The 15,762-nt window shown below is 45.1% G+C and overlaps 1 protein-coding gene across 3 annotated transcripts; it reads right to left on the bottom strand.

Moving 5' to 3' along the window:
- Nucleotides 1–1,424: 1,424 nt before the first annotated feature.
- LOC117887156 (zinc finger protein RFP-like) lies at nt 1,425–14,948 on the bottom strand. 3 transcript variants are annotated; one of them, XM_034789462.1, is made up of 7 exons: nt 14,480–14,948; nt 12,780–12,875; nt 11,523–11,753; nt 11,076–11,206; nt 10,347–10,462; nt 2,903–2,962; nt 1,425–2,521 (listed from the first exon to the last, which is right to left on the bottom strand). In XM_034789462.1, exons 1-7 carry the CDS (start codon nt 14,894–14,896, stop codon nt 2,004–2,006), a joined length of 1,569 nt encoding a protein of 522 aa, XP_034645353.1. In that variant the 5' UTR covers nt 14,897–14,948; the 3' UTR covers nt 1,425–2,003. The 3 variants fall into 3 exon arrangements, with proteins under 3 accessions (XP_034645353.1, XP_034645355.1, XP_034645354.1); XM_034789464.1 differs by having other exon boundaries at nt 11,184–11,206; XM_034789463.1 differs by having other exon boundaries at nt 11,523–11,708.
- Between the last annotated feature and the right edge of the window lie 814 nt (nt 14,949–15,762).

Here is a 15,762-nt window from a genome sequence, read left to right as displayed (position 1 = left end):
TGTAAGATGCCTGCACCTCTGAACTTGTTGCTCCTCTGTTGGAATTCATCTTTCTAAGCTGACTACCCATAGTCATTAAATAAATAAAGTATTTGTTGGCCTTTCTCTGTATGCACTGTACAGCCCAGAATGAGAGCAGGGCACCACTGGGTGACACAGGAATCCTGATCTATTGCAGGAACACCACTACGGTGTGCCCCTGAGAGTTAAACTGTAACCCAGGAGCCTCAAACCTATTGGGTGGCGTTCTGGGAAAGGGCGTGTTTAAGCACAAGGGAGGCTGAGGTGTCACCACTGCACCCAGAGAGTCTAGGTAGTCAGACACTGGGTCCCCATTCTCAAGATGAGGTATTAGACAATAGGTCTTCACTCCAAGAGTGTGGTAGGGAATTAGGGTACAGGCTGGACTAGGTTCAGGCTCTATAACTGTGAAATACCCCAGGGAGCCAGAGCAGCAGAGACTTAGATTCCCCTCACAGCTGTCCTATGGGGTGGCTCACTATCATCTGTGCCACCTGTACACCAAGCAGAAAGGCAAGCTGAGAGCGCTAATATGCACAGCATGCAAATCACCTGAGCAGAGGAATGAACTCCTTGTCCTTGAAATCAGAGAACACTGGTTATTCCCTCAAATCATCAAGTCAGTGCACGGTGCCATGGGTGTTCTTGACAAAGGAGTTTCTGAAGAAACATTTGCTCACAGAGGTACTAAAACTTTGGCAGCTCACTACATTGTGAGATATTCCTAAACTGGTCTTTCATGCCATTGAAAAGCTGATCTTGGGGGCAGTCCAATGGGACCCATTTTTGGATGATCAGAAGCCTAGATTTGTTTCAGAGAATCAGATCAGAGAATTAGGAGGGACCACAAGGGTCATCCACTCTAACCGCCTGCCAAGATGCAGAATTTCATGTGTCTAAACCATGCAAGACAGATGGCTATCCAGCCTCCTTTTGAAAACCTCCAGTGAAGAAGCTTCCACAACCTCCCTAGGTGTCTGTTCCATTGTCCTACTGTTCTTACAGTTAGCAAGTTTTTCCTGAGATTTAATCTAAATCTGCTATACCTAATTCTAAAACAAAATGTTATAAAAATCTGAAAATGATAAAAGCAGAGTATTTGGGGATATATCTTGGGAACCCCTTGACCAAATAACCCCAAAATAGCCTCACAAGCTGTATTTCAGACTCTTTTAAAGAGTACCATTTTTAGAAGGAAGATACATATCCACATGGGTTTCAATATACTTCAAAGTTCATAAGTAGGTCATTTTGTGGAGGATGGTAGCTCTACAGCCCCTTAATTAAACCACTCAACTTCCACCTTAAAGTGTATCCCCCCTTAGTCCTAATTTGTGTTTTGGTCAGTGGTGAATCAAATCCTCTGCACCTCCTTGCTCCCTCAAAAGAGTGGAAAACACCAAGCAGAAAAAAACTTTATATTTATTTAAAATGTTCAGTTTACAAAAAAAATGAGGGCTTCAATCACTTAGGGAGTGATTATGTAAGGTCAGAACAGAGAAAAAGTGCAAAATTTGCAGAAATCACTTTTTCAATGCATTAAAATGGCTACACTTTTCATGGACCAGTGAATTAAATAGATGGATTACGTAATGAATGACACCATCATGTTCAGTAGCATTCCCAGCCTGTCTGTCACTCTGGCTCATGTCTCTCCTTGTCACTTCCTTTCACTTTCATTCTCCTATCTGGCAGTCTCTGACCCCTACAATCAGCTACACTCCTCAAGGATCACACAGGCCAGTGACAAACAGGCTGCACAATTCTTGGAGCAATGTGGTTGGTTTCTCCATTTCAGTAGCACCTTGGTCTTTATAGTTTAACAATTCAGAGGCCCCATCAAGCCTTATGGGTCATACAAACTGATTGTATCGTAGAAGGTTTTCAGGAAGACAAGAGTTCTCCAGGATCATAGAGATTAGGGTGTCTGAGGCTAGAGAGGTTGATTTCAGGGTCCTTAGAGGGGATGTTTTCCCCAAGTGTCAGGGACACAGTCTGAGCTGTGATTGTTCACTCTGAACCCAAAGCCAGGGGTGGATTCTCTCCCCACTGAAGGAAGCTGGTGGGAAAGTGAAGATTGGGGCATCATTATCAGCATCCAGAAATGTCACCAGCCCCTGTTCATAGTCCAGACAAACCCGGATCCTCCTGGGGACCCAGCTCAGGGGCAGAGGGGTTTTAGGGGAGGTGAGAGCCTGGAACTCACCCCACCACTGCGCCACAGCCCAGATCCCCCACTCAGGGTTAAAGCAGATCAATCCCTTCCTCCTCACAGACTCTCTGGCAACCCCCACAGCCCAGATTATTTCACCTCCCACTTCCACCTCCCAGTAGTATCTCCCAGATGTGAATCCCTCACAGCCCAGCACGCACTCCAGGGTATCAAATCTCTTGGGATTGTTGGGCAGTCTGTGCCATTTGTCTCCCCATCTGACACTTTTCTGACCCTCAGAGAGGAGGAGTTCAGGATGAGCCGTGTCTGGATCCAGCGTCACATTCACTGGGGAGAGAGGAAAGCAGAGTATTAGAGCCAGAGATCATCTCTGAGGTGAGTGGCCTGTCTACTCATTCCTATAAATTTAATATATATAATGTGTATGGATATCTATGAAAATCCCAGGGTCAGAATTAAGGGTGTTTGGATGATAGTCAGTGAAAATGTTTCTGTTCATTGGGGTGGGCATGAACTCAGAGTTAAGGTTGCTGTTGGATTGTTTGTCTGACTTCAACTTGGGAGCATCTTAGTAATGTTTTTATTTTTAGGGCTGGTTGTGTCATGGTCAGCATTGGTTTGGTTGGTAACTTTAACTACAAGTTCAAGAAAACATTTTCATGGGAATTTTCTCATAACTGAAAAATAATTTCCACCTTGAAATCTCACCCTGTCTGTGCGATCCTAGAGTATTCTCTTTTTTTCCCTCCAGTTCAACTGGCAGAATGTCTACGGGGGAAAAGATAAAATCAATGAGATTTTATGTTGTCATATTTATAACAACATCCCCACTCTTAACTCACATGACTGTGTTTTAATTGTGGCAGAGAAACAGACAGAGAGAGACAGAGACACATATAGTTCTTTAATACAAACAAGTCTGAAACCTTCCATTTTCTCTTTCATTCAGCCATCTCACAGCAATGGAATCAATATCCATTAAGTCTCTGAACCATCCTAGGAGGTACAATCTTTAAGAGATGTTTACTGTTCTCTCATCATCCCCCTCCAACCCTTGGTTGGTTTGTCTCATTCTCCTATTGCATTTTGTCATGACCTAGACCCAGATCCTGCAAAAACTTTAGCGTGACCATTATGCTCAGCATTGGTATAGAGCTCAGAACAATGTGGCCCTTGTTGTCCATTGTCTGAAATACAAACAACAACAAAAATATTGCATAGATTTGGAAATTAAGGCTGGATGAGGTTTGGCTCAATGGGCCAGACTCATGCCTGCTCTGGCAAAGGGATAGAAGGGGACAGTTTTTGATCTCCCTAATCAATGCTTACAGAGGCCAGTATAGGCTTGGCACATGATAGAGAAGTCCTGAGGTCCTGGCACAGTTACACCCTTGTGCCACTAGCCTCTTGTGATATTTCCCAGGTGTACCCAGGGCTGTGAGCACTTCACTGCCACATGCCTTACCAAGAGAAGCCATATCTGTACTTGCCTTGGGCCAGCTCCCAACTCCATTGGCCATAGGCAACACAGGCACTGCCCTCTGGGCTCCACAGGCCCTGCTGTCTCACGTCACAATAGTGATTGGCTCATTCCTACCCTCAAACCCTGCAAGCATCTTGCTGGAGCGTCCATGCCCTGGTTCACTGGACACTCATAGTGTTCACAGATTCGCTGCTTCTAAAGAATCTAGTTTAGCAGTTACACTTCTGGCCACTGTGCTGCTTGACACATGGAACTTAGCTATTTTTATATTGAAAACAAACACCATATACTTTTATTTAACAAACAATCAAGATTCAAGTCATAGCGAGTAGTATTGGAAACAAATGGTTACATTTAAAATAGGGCTGTCAAATGACTAAAAAGCATTAATCTGTTGATCTGGGGTAAGTGACTGATCTCTTGGGACTAGAAGCAACCTGAATATATTGTGATTTTTAGTGTAAAGCCTTGTCTACACGACATAGTTTTATCGGCAAAAGTCAGGTTTCATTGACAAAACAGTGGAGGTGTACACACTGCAATGTTCCTTCTGCCAACAAAACTCTCCTGCTTTGCCAACAAAATAAAACCACCTCGACGAGAGGCTTTTTGCAACAAAGTTATATCAACAAAGTGTTATTGTAGACACCGTGCTTGGTTATGTTGCTAGAAATGGCCTCCAGGAGGTTACCCAAAATGCCCATCGTGAATGATCTGGTCAGCAGCCCAATACCCAGGTACACACCCTTTAAAGGCCAGGGAATTTTTGAAATTCCACTCCCTGTTTCCTCGGCATAGAGAGCTCACATCTCATCTTCCCAGCTGACCATGGTGGCTCCATGCAGCAAACATTCTCCCAGTTGGAGTACACCGGAGTTGTTGGATCTGCTGATGCTGTGGGGAGAGGAGGCTGTGCAGTCCCAGCTGCACTCCAGCTGTAGGAACTTCATTACCTATGGGCAGATTTCTCATAGCTTACTAGAAAAGGGTTACGAACAGGACAGTCATCAGTGCTGAGTGAAGATAAAGGAGCTGAGGCAGGTGTACCAGAAAGCAAGGGAGGCAAACCGTTGCTCTGGTGCTACGCCGAAGATCTGCTGCTTCTATAAGGAGCTGGCTGCCATCCTTGGCAGTGACCCCATCTCCACCTCCAAGAGCCTCGTGGATACTTTAGTGAGGCTGCAGGCAGTGGACAGTAGACTCAACCCCAAGGACAAAGTTGTGGACGAGGAGCTTGAATTGGAAGACAATGTGGAGCACACGGCAGGATCGTCCAGTGGCACAGCGAGTCAGGACCTCTTTTCCACTCTGGAGGGATCTAGCCCGTCCCAGCAGTCTGGCTCTGGCATGCATGATACAGGAGAGGAGAGCTTTGGTAAATGATCTTTTTGAGTTGATACTGCTCGGTTATATGAGGTAAAGCTGTCCTTTTCTCTGAGAATTCTAGAAGTGAGTGAAAGGATAGAAATGTACAAGACTAGCTGTTTTTGCGTGTGCTCCACTTTCCCTTGTGCAGCTAAGCAATGCAGCAGAACTGTGTTCATGCACATCGAGATTTCATGGGAATCCTCCACAGAGATCTCTAGGAATTTTCCTGGAGGTACTCGCCAATCCTCTGCCGAAGGTTCCTTGGCAGAGCTGCTTTGTTCCTTCCCCCATTGTAGGAAACTTTCCCATGCCAATTGGCAATCACTTGTGCAGGGACCAAAGCAGCACACAGGCGAGCAGCGTAGGGACCCGGTGTGAAGCCCCTCCTCTGGTCAAACTCACCATGATTAGGGTGCTCACTGAGATGTGTGCTTGCCTGGGGATAGTGAGAAAGTGATTTGTATGTAAAAAGAGGTATTTTACTATAATGATTCAAAGCTATGTGTGAACTAACAATCATGATTCTGTTTATTGTTTGTTGTGCTTCTGCAGATGCAGCCTTCACGGGAACCCCCTACACACCAGCGGAGTGCCTCCCCCAGACAAGGACGCAACCAAGGTGGAGTAAGGAGGACATGTTCCAAGAGATGCTCCAATTCTCAAAGGCTGAAAAAAGAGAACACAGGGACTGGAGAGAGACCCAGAAGGAAAAATGTAAAATAGAGAGGCAGGACAGAAAGGAGAATGAGGAGCACATTATAAAGGGCCAGGAGCGGATGATAAACGTGATGGAGGAGAAAACAGAGATGCTGAAGTCCCTAATCATGCTCCAGGCAGAACCCATGAGTGCTCATCCCGCCCCCCTCTCCCCTTGAAGCTGATACAGAACTGCTTTCCATGCCATCCCAAACTTCCCAACCCATCTTGGTACCCCACTCGTTCCACCCCCTCGGATAGCTTCCAAAATGATAGCTGGACGTACACACAGCTATGAGAGCCTACACTGCCATGTGCTATTATCTCCCTTCCCACAAAGCCTTTTGTGTGTGTTGTTAATAGGTATTTAATAAAAACAAACTCTTTGAAAGATAACCAATCTTTATTTGTTTCCTAGACATGGTGTTTGCTGCTGGTAGTAATATGCAGTGGCAATCTGATCATTTGCTGAGTAAAAATCCAAATCAGGAATCATTGCTATTTTCATGCAAGGTGGCAAGTTAGCAAAGCATGGCAGAGTGCTATATAGATAGACATATTACTGGTGCTCATTGTCAGAATGTTGTCTCAAAGCCTCCTGGATTCGAATAGCCCCCTGTTGTGCCCCTCTAAGAGCCCTGGTATCTGGTTGCTCAAAATCAGTCACCAGACAATCTGCCTCTGTGCTCCATCACTGGGGAAACTTTTCATCCTTAGCCTTGCAAATATTATGAAGCACGCAGCAGGCTGCTATGATCATGTGAATATTTTCCTCATTTAGGTCTAACCTGCCATAAAGGCAGGGCCAGTGCACTTTTAATTTACCAAATGCACATTCTACAGTCATTCTGCACCTGCTCAGCCTATTAATGAAGTGCTCCTTGCTGCTGTCCAGGTTTCCCATGTAAGACTTCATGAGCCATAGGAATTAGAGGAACGCTGGGTCTCCCAGGATCACTATGGGCATTTCAACATCCCCCACTGATTGCAAATTTCTGTACAGGCCAGTGTTCCTGAAGATGCATGTATCACGCACCTTCCCGGACCACCCCGCATTGATGTCAGTGAAATACCCATGGTGATCCACAAGCGTCTGCAACACCATAAAGAAGTGCAATACTCCTTTCTATTGATGTACTCTGTCACAAGATGGTCCAGCGCCAAAATTGGAATATGTGTGCCATCTATCACCCCACCGCAGTTAGGGAATCCCATTGCCGCAAAGCCATTCACTATTTCACTTGCATTGCCAAGAGTCACAGTCCTTTAAACCAGGATGTAATTAATGGCCCTGCACACTTGCGTTAATGCAGCCCCAGTGGTGGACTTCCCGACTCCAAACTGATTCACGACTGACCAGTAGCAGTCTGGAGTTGCCAGCTTCCACACAGCAATCGCCATGCGCTTCTCCACCAAGATGGCAACTCTCATTTTGGTGTCCTTGCACTGCAGTACTGGGGTGAGCTCCACACACAGTTCCAGAAAGGTGGCTTTCTACATCTGAAAGTTCTGCAGCCACTGCTCATCATCCCAGACCTGCATAATGATGCGACCCCACCACTCTGTGTTTGTTTCCCAAGCCCAAATGTGATGGTCCACTGTACGCAGCTATTCCGTGAATGCAAAAGTAATCTGGTGTTGTTTCCTTCCATGGCACACAGCAGGTCAAGCAATTCTGATTCCTATTCAGACTGGGAGTTCATGATATACTGCATGACCATCTGCGATATGTCCATAAAAGTGACCACAACAATACACAGCAGGGCAGGATCCATCTTTTCTGACAGAGATGGCGGGCACACAGTAAACAGCGGCCATTAAAAAGTGCAGCAACACACAGCTGGAATCCCATGGAATGATGGGAAGGAAAAAAATACGTCATAGGACGTTGATCCTGCCCCCATGATGCACTGTGATCCACTCCACCTTCCCACAACTTCTGGCTGCAGAAAGTGGCGAGTAGCACAGTGGGATAGCTATCCACAGTGCACTCCTTCCACTGTCAATGCTACAGCATCAAGTGTGGACATGCTCCGCTGACAGAAGGAGCATTGTGTGAACATGCCTTAGCAATGTAATTATACCAGTTTTTGACTGTTGGCATAAATTGGTTGACAAAACTGTGTAGTGTAGACAAACCCTAAATGACCATTTATCCCTAAATCCAGCATACTCTCTACTCCATTATTCAAGTAATTAATGAAAATATTGATTAGTTCCACACCCAGTTCTGATCTCTGTGGTACCCCACTAGACGCACCCTTACAGTTTGGCAGTGAATCACTGATAACTACTATTTGATTATGGATTTCAAACCAGGTTTGCACCCATTTTATAGTAATTTCATCTAGATCCCATTTCCCTAGTTTGCTTATGAGAACATAATGTAGGACTGTATCAAAAAGCTGACTAAAAGCATGATACAACACATCTAAAGCTTTCCCCCAGCCCTGGACCAGTAACACTATTGTAGCCCATACAGCCAGCTTTAGCAATGTGACATATGGGATCTGTGACACCACACACCAGTCAAGGCACTCATTATTTAACTAGTATTGTTCCATAGCAGAGTCCTTATACATCTCATTCACAGTCTCCTTGCCTGTGCTTGACCCAGATAAGGATTTGTACAGCCAATTGGCTGTTGTCCATTCCTTAAGTCATTTCATAAGAACATAAGAGAACATAAGAGCAGCCATACTGGGTCAGACCAAAGGTCCATCTAGCCCAGTATCCTGTCTTCTGACAGTGGCCAGTGCCAGGTGCCCCAGAGAGAATGAACAGAACAGCCAATCAAGTGATCCATCCCCTGTCGCCCATTCCCAGCTTATGGCAAATAGAGGTTTGGGACACCATCTCTGCCCATCCTGGCAACATCTCAAAGACAACATCTATAAGGAACACATCAACATTCCTCCTTTGGTGGGCGATCACACAGAAAGCCAAACATGGAAAATCCCACAGATGGCCTGTTGCTCAGAAAAGGGCCATCACAGCATTTGTAGATAGGATATGTTTGAGGCGGATACTGTCCTGTGTGGACTGCAGGGAGAGGATCAGCTATAGAACCTATCACATCTTTGTGCCAGGTCATACTGACCAAATGGAAGACATGGATGGAGAGGGTGATCTATGATGAAAATGGCCAGTATTGTGTAGTAACCAGCCATCAAAAGTATTTATGTGATCAATTGGAGTGTCAGGTCACAGAGCCAAATTTCTGTTTTACCCCAAAACAACATACCTTAATAAGACACATAGTGATTTCTCCTGTCCCTGCATTTGAAAGCACCACTATTATCATATCTGACCCAACCTATCAAGACCTAATTGTCCAAAGCACACCAACATTTCTTGTTTATATTCCTCCACTGAATTTACACTTGAAACATTTAGTGGATCAGAAAGACACACACCTCATACAAATTACCAATAATGTCCATGAGGCTGACCAATCTTTTACATCATCTGTATTAATCGAGTGGGAAGTCCTAGCAGCACCATTACGAACAAAAATTGAGTTAAAAGGATGGGTTATCACTCAAGACATTGCAATAGGATTATATTCATTGTATTCGGATGCATGCAGTGTAAAATCAGGAGATTAAGTACAAAGGGTCAAGTAACCCAACAACAACCTAGGGGGATGAAAGAGGATAAAACTAGCCAAAGTGTAAGCATGGGACCTACAACAGGGACATATCTGGTATCGGAGCATCCATATGCTGCATTTATAACTACACAGCCAGAATCAATCCCTCAGGTCCCTTAACCTCAGTGACAGGAGACTGAGACTGGCACCAGAACCTCCCCCTCAGGTAATCAACCATCTACATTATAATATATGTAATAGGGTTCATTTGCAATCACCCCATCAAAGGGGGGACTTATAGCCGATAGCCAGCTTCAGCATTTTATTTTTACTTTGCAGTAATGCAAGGAACCTACAGGCCTGTATCCTGTAAGATATTGGCGTAAGCAGTTAGCATATGGCATAAGTAAGTTAGCCTGAGGCTTTGAGGCCTATAACCTTAGCACTAGATTCCCAAACATGAGAGTATGTGAGTAAATGAGCATTTGTGTGAGGAATCATACAAGATTTCATCTTATCTCTGTATTTTGCTGTCTTTGTATGTGGTATAGATGTCTTTGTCTTTACTAATTGTGCTTATAGAAGTAGTTAAAGCTTTGCTTTGCCCTCACTGTGAGCATCTCCATTGTGCACACCGGGGTTTCCAACCAGACTTAATAACCTTAATTCTGTTGTGCCTGATTCTGGGACTAGAACCCTACTGCAATCCCCCAGCTCTTTAAATTAGAATTAATAGGAAATATAAGCAGTTACTACTAAAGAATTGAGCTATACTGTCAAAGAAGGAAATTAGGTTGGTTTGGCATAGTTTATTCTTGACAAATCCATGCTGACTATTCCTTATAACCCTATTATTCTCTAGATGTTTACAAATTAATTCCTAGTATATGTCTACCTTCCAATATGTATTAAATAGCTACATAATCTAATTATGAACCATTGGACTGAGACCATCTCTTCCCACATGCTCAGAGACTCATCCTGATTTCCTCTCCTTGATCTCATCTCAGTACCTTTGACCTTCCTCAGCGTCTCCATTAGAGCAATAGTTTTCTGGGCGAAATCACTCAGGCTTTTTTCCAGTTCAAGAGAAATCTCTGCCGGCTGCTGGAACTTCCCCTTCTCACACCTGGAGAAAAACAATCTCTTGTTATATTTAATTTAGTAACTCATTATAATTTTGGCTTGTAAAAGCTGCTGCTCTAATGGGCCTGGCATTAAAATTCCTCTACTTCTGCTAGCCACAGAGCAGGTGCAGGATAGGCCATGGCAGTGCAACCTTCTCCCCAAAAGTCCTATGAATGTTGTCCAACTCTGGCCTGGAGACACCAGCTTTAAGGTTAAAAGGGGAGTTGAATCTCCATGGCCAATTTGCTCCTTGGCATCCAGCCTGGTAGTCGTAGTATTGTAGACATCTGTCAAGTGGAAACTAGATGGACTCACCAACTCCCCCCACCCTATCCCACGGCACATAACAGGTCTCCACAGGGGCCTTCAGGTAGGAAAGACCCTTGATCACTGCTGACCTGGGTGGGATTGTTGCCAGTGCCCTAGAGATGAAAGGCCCAGATTCCACCCCATAATCCAGAGACAGCCAGTCCCCCAGGGAGCTGACATCTCTAGGAAATATTTTAGGTTAATAATCTTTTACATAGGGTGGACAATGCCAGATTCTTCTCTACAATGGTGAGAACCTCAGGATTAAATTCATCAGAGAGATTTGTATCCAAAATGTGACCTGCCCCACACATTTTGCTGTGGAGCCCTGCGAAGATGAGGTTTTAACATGGTCTCCAAGCACTTTCCCAGCATTGTGAAGTGTGAAGGGAAGTGAGAAGGAGCTGCAGTACCTGCTCAAGGTGCTTCTGACATCCTAGAGGGGAGAGAACGAGAAAAAGAATCTTAGACCTATGTGGCAGATGCTGGGGATCCCAGGAATAGGATTTTGTATACATGGGAAAAGGAGACCCTGCCCTGGCCTCAGAGCCATTCCATTAGCTGTGCTAATGGGGCTTTTCCATCTCTTACATCTGAATCTGTAACTCTTCAAAGAGCAATAAATACTGACATTTCTGCACTGCACTCACCGAGTAATACTGAGGTCTCTGATTGCTGGACTCTAGTACCCATGATTCAAGAGCTGTCCTGTCCCAGTATTGGGATCTGGGATATATGTAACTCAGTCTCACCTGTAGGAATTCACTCCCTGGCTTCTGACACTTCCCCTCCATCTCACTAATCAGCTCACTGAGACGGGAAATCTCCTCAGAGCATTTGGTGGTACTTTCATTCTGTATCTTTACAACCTTCTTGTCCAGCTTTTCTAGCTGGGCCAGCAGGAGTCGCTCTTGTTCCTCCAGGAACTGCCGCAGTTGCTGAAATTCAGACACAATCTTATGCCTCTTGGTTTGTGTTTGTTTCTATAAAAAAAAAAAAAAAAGGCAGGGCAGGTACATGGAGAGTCTGGAGTCCTGCGTGTGCAGGAGAGAGACTTTATTTGCAATCTCTAAGATTTCTGACATTTGACTATATCCTGTGGTTACTAGGCAGAGGATTTTCTAACACCTTCCCATTTGGCCCCAATCTCTCTTAAAGGGTCATTTCTCTGTCTGACAAGGTCAGGATATTGAGCTATCAGTGTTCTGAGTATCCAGATTCAGGGCAGCATTAGGCAGGACTCAGCACTGTAGCTGGGCAACATTTTTCACACTAAAAATTTTTGAGGTCAAATGTAGATTTGGTGACACAAACATTCATGAATTATGCCAATTTCACCAAATGTTTTGATTTAAAAAACCTGAAAAAATCAGAACATTTCATTTCCACATTTTCAGAAGAAAGTGAAATCTCCTTGGTTTTAATACAATTAAATAATTTTTTAAAATGCATATAATCAAAAAAAGCATTTGGATTTTGTTGAAATGAAACATTTAATTGACCCAAAATGACAACAAATCAGCCTTTGATTTACTGAAAATTTAGGAAAAAAATGTATTTGGTATCCCCCAAAGTAATACTTTTCCTTAAATGTCCAGTGAATGAAAAGATTTGTTGTTCAAACAACTGTATTGAGAACTACATTGACAGAGATGATGGGGAGAAAAAAAAAGAGCCAAACAATTACCGTAAATAATTCAACAAAGAACTGCAGGCTTAGACAGACAGCATTGAATTGGGCACATTCAGTTCACCTTTGGAAGCTTTCCATCCAAGGCACAAAGGCTAGTAATTAATTTATTCATTGAAATAAAGCTTTGATTCTGAAGAGGAAGATGATGGCCTTCTCTAGGGAGAGTTTTCAGGTCCTCTGTCGAAATGTGTGCGCGCACACCCACCCACACACGGTATCCTATGATCATGGAACAACATACAAAAGCTCACATTCACCAGGACCATGGAGACCTCTCAGATCATGTCCCTGCAGATTAATAACAATGGGAACCTACCAGATATTCCTGGATTCTATTCTTTACAATCACATTCAGTCTCAGGAGCTTTTCTCTCTCTTTCCTCAGAGTCTTCAAATGGGTCTGAATTTTCTTCTGAAGAAACAAATGTTTTGGTTGGTTTGATTTTACAGGTGAGAGTGGGGTGATCTTTTCCCGCCAAACAAATATAAATGAATAAACAAACAATACAACACTCTACTGATGACTGGAGAACCTAGTAGGTTTGTGATATCAGAGATACCAAGAATGAAACCTCCTTAATAGATCCTGGGAGTAGCTTATATTTGTACTTTGGGAAATTATTTGGCCCAGTTTCTCCACTGAATTAAACCAGCATGAAACTGGGGTCACATCCTTGGATTTTTCTTTCACCATGTGAAATAACCTATTTTTTGAGTTTTCACTAACAAAGTGATATGAATCCCAGAAGCTACCAGGGCCTGAAATATGGGCTGGATTCCCAAATCCCATTCAGCTTCAGTCCTGAACCCCTGGGGATGGTGCTGACTGGACAAAACTGGTCTAAGGGCAAGTGCAAACCCCCTTAGAGGTGCTGATTTGTGTAAGGAATGGTTGAGTTTTGCCTTAGTGCTGTCCTGAACCCTTTTGGTGGGAATGCCCTCTGGGTAGCTACCCCTTAGTTCCTACCATAGAGCCCAGAAACAGTGGATTGTAGGATATTTGAAAAGGCTGCATTGTGCGACTAATGGAACCACTTTAGCTGGTCCTTGCCCACATACACAATAGAACAGGTCAGACTGACACAGGTCAGCACTGCCAAGGAGTTAGTTTTGCTGCAATCCAGTCTAATCCCAATGGTATTTGGCATGGACCTGCGCTGTCTAAAGCCCTCAAGGTGCTCGGGGTCCACACAGTGTTTAGCTCAGTGACCTTGTCTAGTGCAGGCTGGCATCGGAGTTTAACCCCTCATGGAGAAACACAGGAATTCCGAATCCCAGTGAGAAACCCCATCTCCCTGCTAGGCCTGGGACCCTTACAAAGGAGCCTTTCCCACCTAATGGCCACACTTCATCACTACATAGTGCTGCTGGGGAGGCAGCACGGACTAGTGGTTAGTGCCCTGGCCTGAGGCTTGGGAGATGTAGGTTTTACTCCCAGCTCTGTCACTGAGCTGCCAGGTGAGTTTGGGTAAGTCATGTCCCCTGTCTCAGCCTCTGTTTCCCCTCCCACCCATTGTCTGTTTTGTCTAGTTAGATTGTAAACCGCTCAGAACAGTGATTGTCCCTTGCTGTGTTTTGTGCTGGGCCCAGCACAATGGAGGTCAGATCTCATTTGAGGTCTGTAGGGACTACTGGGATGAAAATAATAATAAAAATAAATATTGTGATATAAATCAGTAATAACAACAGCTTGTAACATCCCCTTCTCCAGTCTGAAGGCAGCACTCGCACATAGACTGGCCTGCAGCTCTTGTGATTTAAACCTCACTGGTTGTTTAACAGCTTCAGATGAGTTGAAAGGTCCCTTATCTCACTAGTTATCTTTAATGCCTTCATTTTTGCCTTTTTCCACATTCCCCTAAACATTTCCTTTTATATCGTTTTTCATACAGTGAATGACACAGTTACATCAGTAGCTGTAGAAGGGAGCAATCAAATAAAACCAGCAAGTTATGATGACATTAACCTGTAATGAAAATTCAGTTAGAATGATTTACATGAGGCAATGATTCCTACCTTGTACTCCTGGGCAGCCTCCTCTATGAGAACCACAGTGTGAGCTCTGTGAGCCTGTGATCTGTCACACAACACACAGATGGGGGTTTGATCTTCTTCACAGAACAGTTTGAGAGGCTTCTGGTGTTCCCCACACACACCATCCCCTCCCGCTCCTTTTGCTTTGTGTAAATTCAGCTGTTTGACTATTTCTAGGACATTTGCCAGCAGCCTGTTCAGCTTAAGGTTTCTCTGTTGCACAGTTTCTCTGCACTGAGGGCAGGAGAAGTCTGTATCTGATCCCTGCCAGCACTGGGTGACACAGGCTCGGCAGAAATTGTCCCCACACTCCAGAGTGACAGGTTCTGTGAGATACTCCAGACAGATGGGATAAGTCACTTCTTCCTGGAGACTTTCCATGGGGTTCTCTGCAGCCATGGCTCCCTCCCAGCAATGAAACTAGGTTAGTTTCACTTTCCTGAGTTCAGAGACTCACCCCGCCTGCAGCAGCAACTGGGTGTTTCTCTTACTGTCACTGACTTTTGCTGTTTGCTGAGCTGGATGGAGCCAGTTGTTGACATTACAGCCCAGGAGGCCTTTGTGGAAAATATGCCAATAAGGCTCTGACTGTCCCCTTACTAAAACTCAGTGGGGGTGTTTTGATTGGTTAACTCCCAGTGCCAAAAGAAAGGGGAAGGGTCGATGGGCAATCAGAACCCTGAGATTGACAGTCCCGAGGAACAATGGGGAGAGGTCAATGCTCCAGGTCAGCCTGATTGACAGGGCGGGCAGGCTAATCAGGGAGTCAGGGGGGGTCCGGTCCTCCCTGAATTGCCTGGGTCAGACAGAGCGGGTTCTGAGCTAAGGAGAAAGCAGGAGCCTGAGCTGAGCTGGGGAGCAGAGCTGTGCCAGCCAGAGGGGCCAGAAAAGCAGCTCAGGAAGCAGGTCAGTATGTGGAGCAGAGTCACAGAAGCAGCCCACAGAGCAGACCTGTGCTGGGAGGAGAGCTCCAGCAACCAGAGCCGGAGGGGCCAGAGAAGCAGCCCAGGGAGCTGGAGGCAGAGCAGCAGCAGCAGTAGCAGTGCTGAGGCAGAGTGGAGCTGGAGCTGAGACAGAGTAGAGCTGGAGCTGGGGCTGGAGCAGTCCAGAGCCAGGTGCAGTGAGGAGCTGGTGAGAGTGAGGGGGACCCTTGCCAGTGGGTCCAGCACAGGGAGACGCCCCAGCCAACATGCCTTGCAGGCCAGACTTGGAGGGGGGATCGTAACCCTGACGGGGCAGATGATACTGGGAAGAAGGGTCCTGCC

This window comes from Trachemys scripta, chromosome 14 (genome assembly GCF_013100865.1).
Source record: "Trachemys scripta elegans isolate TJP31775 chromosome 14, CAS_Tse_1.0, whole genome shotgun sequence".
Taxonomy (NCBI): domain Eukaryota; kingdom Metazoa; phylum Chordata; order Testudines; family Emydidae; genus Trachemys; species Trachemys scripta.
Note: the sequence above shows the minus strand (reverse complement) of the source record. Positions and strands in the feature narration are given on the sequence as shown.

Coding starts and splice junctions, on each gene's coding strand:
- LOC117887156 (XM_034789462.1), bottom strand. CDS start 14,896: ATGGCTGCAGAGAACCCCATGGAAAGTCTCCAGGAAGAAGTGACTTAT. Junction 11,207..11,522: donor CAGGGAGTGAATTCCTACAG/GTGAGACTGAGT, acceptor TCTCCCCTCTAG/GATGTCAGAAGCACCTTGAG. Junction 10,463..11,075: donor TCCACAGCAAAATGTGTGGG/GCAGGTCACATT, acceptor GTTTTTCTCCAG/GTGTGAGAAGGGGAAGTTCC.